Source organism: Mandrillus leucophaeus, unplaced genomic scaffold (genome assembly GCF_000951045.1).
Source record: "Mandrillus leucophaeus isolate KB7577 unplaced genomic scaffold, Mleu.le_1.0 Scaffold70, whole genome shotgun sequence".
Classification (NCBI taxonomy): Eukaryota; Metazoa; Chordata; class Mammalia; order Primates; family Cercopithecidae; genus Mandrillus; species Mandrillus leucophaeus.
Genome location: NW_012107586.1, coordinates 164,031 through 169,275, shown reverse-complemented (window position 1 = coordinate 169,275; position 5,245 = coordinate 164,031). Strand labels below are relative to the sequence as shown.

The 5,245-nt window shown below is 33.8% G+C and overlaps 1 protein-coding gene across 1 annotated transcript in view; it reads left to right on the top strand.

Moving 5' to 3' along the window:
- The window catches only part of FN1 (fibronectin 1), an 82,124-nt gene that overhangs the window by 16,512 nt on the left and 60,367 nt on the right, over positions 1–5,245 (top strand). Inside the window, exons 10-11 of the mRNA XM_011964681.1 lie at positions 152–334; positions 4,397–4,522. Of these exons, the coding sequence (XP_011820071.1) occupies positions 152–334; positions 4,397–4,522 (309 nt within the window). The remainder of the gene's footprint in view (positions 1–151; positions 335–4,396; positions 4,523–5,245) is intronic.

Genomic DNA, 5,245 nt, shown 5'->3' with positions numbered 1-5,245 from the left:
TTTTTTTTATTATTATTACAAATTGTCCTGTAAGGTAAAGAATGTGAACAAAATACTTTTTTGACTGCATATATGTGTAAGGACAGTTGCAAATTTCTATTCAAACTAAATGTATGCTCTAGCACCCTGAAATTAAATTCATAGTTTTAAGTCTTCAAGGCTGTTTATCTTTTCCTTGTGTGTATTTTAGACCAATGCCAGGATTCAGAGACTGGAACATTTTATCAAATTGGAGATTCATGGGAGAAGTATGTGCATGGTGTCAGATACCAGTGCTACTGCTATGGCCGTGGCATTGGGGAGTGGCATTGCCAACCTTTACAGACCTATCCAAGTAAGTAGCTCTATTACTGCAAGTTGAGAACTGCCAATTGGGTTATAACAACAGGGCAGTGATTATTAATGATCTCATGCCTAAGTTGGGGGTCTCCCCTCTTTCCCACCCTTTTCTCCTATTATTATCTAATAATTGAATTTTTCATCAAAATAACTTTTCTCTCTTCCTCTGTCAAGTAAAAGGTAGAGAAGGCTATGAAGATGTGCCTGTCTATAATTTTACTTCTTAACACTGTAAAATATGCCATTAGGTTAAGACACTCTGGCTGATTTCATCTTATATCCATACATGGAAATAAAAACCACCAAGTGAGTTATGCTGGGAGTAAAGGTTTGGGGTTGTATATTATGATTCTTAACAGAGAAGCTGTGTAGAGAGATGGCATGAAATGCAACCTAGGGTACGTGTTCATTCAACATGTCATCTAAGCTCCCTTTGTATCAAACTTCTCATTTATTTGATCAATTGCAGCCAGGAACACAGTATGTTGGGCCAAGGGTTGAGTAACTTGGTCAACTCTCTGCCCACACAGTTCAAACACCCTCAAATGTTTATTGCTGAGTTTTTCCAGGTCACAAAGACGTCATACCTAGCTGTAGGTGTAATTAATTCATTTGGGGGAAAAATTGCATTTAAATATTCACTGAGTGATTACAACAAAACATGTTACAAAAACATGAAAGGCTAATTAAAAGACATCAGTTATTTGAGCAACTGCTGAGGTACAAAATCTCCAAAGTCTTCACTAATGTTTGACTTAAAATATGGCCTACATTCAGAAATAAAAAAGAGTTTCAGGGTGTCAGAATCTGCATGCGACAGAAATTAAGATTAAATTAACTCTGTAATAAGAGATTCACTGTGACAGAGAACAAGCTATGGGAACAACTTGGCCAAAGGTAGTGTTAGCCAAGCCTCACTCCTCCATTTCCTCATCTGTAATATGGGGAGATTGTAGCTGATTACCTTTAAAGTTCCATCCTAAGTACTAAACACCCAGATGCACCTTTTCCGGGAACTTGGAAGATTCTGCTTTTCCCAACCCTCAGACACTGTCAGTGCTGGGGAAGGTGACTTTGCTTTTGAAGGCTTATAGCACAGATTGATCAACCTCCTAAGTTGTATTTCTTGGAGGATTTGGGTGTAGGAGTCACTTAATGTTTTGTAACTTAATATATGCTTGCTGGAAGCATTTAGGTGGACATGTTAGAGATAAAATCCGTAAAGGAAGGAATCCTTGAGTTATTGGAGTTTTACATGTTGACCTTACTCCTACTCTTTAAAAAGGAGAACAGCAAGAGCTCACTGAGCACAGAGGCGATTTTGGAGGGAAGAGATTGGCATTTGACCTCAGATACGCTCTTTGGTGCTTATCTGTATCTCTGGTTTGCTCAGTGGCCTAGCATGTAGGGCTTTAAGAGTGTGGTGAGAATAAAGGAACAACAGATTACCAATAGATTGTCTCTGAGTTCTGCCCTGTTTGTTCCTCCTACAGAGAACTTGGTAGAGTTGTTCAAACTAGCAAAAGATAAGAGACATTTGGTTTGTCAATAAGCAACTAGAAAAGCACAGATCTCAGCAAAATAAATAGAGAAAAAATAAATGAGTCAAAAAATCATAAATGTTTAACTTCTCCAAGGACACTACTATTGGAAATTACTCAGTTAGACTTTATTTTAAACTAATTTTAAAAGTGTAGACATTATACTATCTCCTTTTTTTGGTATCATCTCAACCATTTTATTGTTAGTTTATTCATATTGAATAAGAGAGGGAGTAAAGATTTCACAATGGCAATAGCTAGTATATGCCAATTAAGTTAACTTAAAAAGTTATACCAACTACCAGTAGCAAAAGGATTGTCAAAAATTTAAATCTAATAATGTAAAAGATGTCATAATTTTTACCTTTTCTGTCTTCAAAGGTACGTAATATAAGCTAGAGTAATTATATGTAGTATAAGCTAGTATAGAGGAATTTAATTGATCTAAGAAATAACTGTCACAGTCTCTTTACTTCCTGAACAAAAACATGCTAAATTCCATTGCTGTTCAGTCCATTTCCTTTAAAGGTGGGCTATGGCACAAGGCTAAATTTTAAAACGTAGAATTTCAGACCAGTGTTGAAATCTTATGAAAGCAAAAGGGACCCGTAGTTTTGTTCCACTTTGGTTGGGGTAAAAACCATTGCAGTACCCTTTTTCCTTCCTTTCCCTGCCCGTTTTTATCCTCCTCCTTGTGTCCTTGTGGATGTAGAAATATGATTAGGCTTAGAGGTGAACAGTAAAGGTCATTTATGTTGCTTTTTTAAAACTTAGTAGACATTTAACCATTATAAGCTTTTCCCCCCTCAAAATCGTGATTGACAAAACTAAATAAACTGTGTATCAGATGTCTCTTTATAGAGGAAATTGTAGATGGATTTCTTTAAAGGATCAATATTTAAATAACCCTATGCCAATTATCATAAATAATTAAGGACATGATATTCCTAGCTTTCCTGATCTACATGGAAGTACGTTAAATAGTCACATCTCCAAAATTTTTCTTGAATAGTTGTCTTTAAAAATGTGTTTCCCTTTGTAAGGATCTTCATAAACAGAAGGGGCAATTCAAACAGGGACATGGAATTGACTTAGGCCAATTGATTAAAACAAACATCCTATGTGTTCTGTGAAATGCATACAACTTTAAAATGAAAAACTGATAATTTTATGCATTCTGGTATTTTGGTATTCGTGTGGCTTGGAAATATGTGCATTAAATGGAATTACGATTCAAAGTATTTGTTAATCTTCAACCAACCTGGAATTGTTACTGGTGTGGCAGTGAGCATATTGTTCTAGAATTTCTGAATCTACATGGATATCCAAGTTACATGTTTTTCTGCTACAGAAAGCTTTGTTTTCAAAGATAATTTAACAGCTTAGATAATAAAGCTTGAAAATCAATGTAGTTTTTCCTAGAAGCTTTCAGAAAACTTAAATCTGTTAATAATCTGGTGAAGTGCTTTACTACACATGCAAAATTTTGCTCTGTTTGACAGAGTGTCAGTTAAAAATTCTTGAAAAGGTTATTATAAGACATGATTTTTATTTCTAGTAATTTAAACATTGACTGACATCATAAAGATAGTGTTTTAAGAAAAGATAGTTTTCTGTTCTGCAAGCATAAATTTTCTAGCTATTTCATTATTATCTTAAATGGAGTTAACACTATTTAGAAATTGATGCTACTTCCCTTATTTTCCTCATTTTTTTAGACAAAAGAACCAAAACCATACTTTAAATTTTGTTAGCAGTGATATACATCAAGATGTAGAAATACGGAATTTAGTATATACTTCATAAAGTCATTTCTGTTGATAACTGATTTTGGAAAAAAATAAGTTTAATCACTTAATAATTTTATGGATCAATGGTGTGATTTGGGAATACACTTCTTGAATAAAAATAAAACGAGATGTTTTTTCCAAACTGATAGATTGCTTAGACTGATGAGAAATAAAACTAGGTCTTTAATTATTACCTTTGCCTATTTGTCTAAGATTCTACCCCCATTTAGAAATGTGTTTGTTTTACATCATCTCATATGGCCTTTGGAATGTTGTTTCCTTCTTAGGTAGTAGATTCATTCTTGATGAAAACCTTCCAAAATTAGAATTTGCTTTAAAAGAGGCTCAATACAATAAGTAAATGAAGTTTGCATTCTGTATTACATTATTTTTATAGGATCGTTTCACAATTTTCTCACAATTCTTACTTTGATAATAGAGAAAATAAAAGCAAGCCAAGAGACATTTTTTTAAAAATGTATTTTATTTGCTATAAACAACTACGATTTGCATTTCTCATATGAAGAACAGTAATTATCAGCTAAAAATGGATTTGCTGCATTGATTTTCAACGTAAATATTTAAAAGATTAACTAATCCCAAATAATTTTACTATACTCACATTTAACGACAAGCAAAGCTGTTTGTAATGATGACTGTCCATGTACACAGTTTTAAGTTGGAGTGAATATCTAAGATAATTAAATGTTACATTTTCATTCCCAGGCTCAAGTGGTCCTGTCGAAGTATTTATCACTGAGACTCCGAGTCAGCCCAACTCTCACCCCATCCAGTGGAATGCACCACAGCCGTCTCACATTTCCAAGTACATTCTCAGGTGGAGGCCTGTGAGTATCCCACCCAGAAACCTTGGATACTGAGTCTCCTGACCTTATCAAATTCTGATGGTTTCTTTTTTTCCCAGCTTTTGAGTCAATAAGTCTGATTAACTATTCCTATAGCCTTTATTATATTTGCTTAGTGAACAAACAATATGTGCTCAATTAAATTGACTTGTAGACTGAGGGGATTTTGGTTTTGGTTTTGGGTTTTATTTTTTATTTTTTTTGCAGTGGGGCGGGGGTGGCTGGTATTTGGAAGAATTTAGCTCTTTATGTTAGAGAAATCTTTTTTGTAAGGACTTAGAACTGATAATGCTTAAAATTGTTCTTGGCCAATGTGGGAAGAGAATCTAAGGTTTTTATATGTCTTGCAACCTCATCAAAGGAAAATTACTGGTGTCATTTTCATAATTTGAAAAAAAAATAGCCAAATTAATATATTTCTTTTTTGATTCACTTTTAAAGTGATCATTTTTAAAATTTTACTTTTGATCTACTGAATTTATTTAGATAGAAGGAAAAGAGATGATGGGAGGGAAGTTTAGATGAAGGATGACAGTTGGTTTATTTAAACAGTAGCCCTGTGATTTCCTAATGAGAAGTGACTAGAAATTGAAGAAACCAAATAAGGAGGATATTGGTCTATTTAGTTTTAGTTTCTCTTACTCTCTAAACCCTGCCCTGTTTAACTCCAAAGTTCATGGCTCATAATTTGAGAAACACTGTTTTAAAC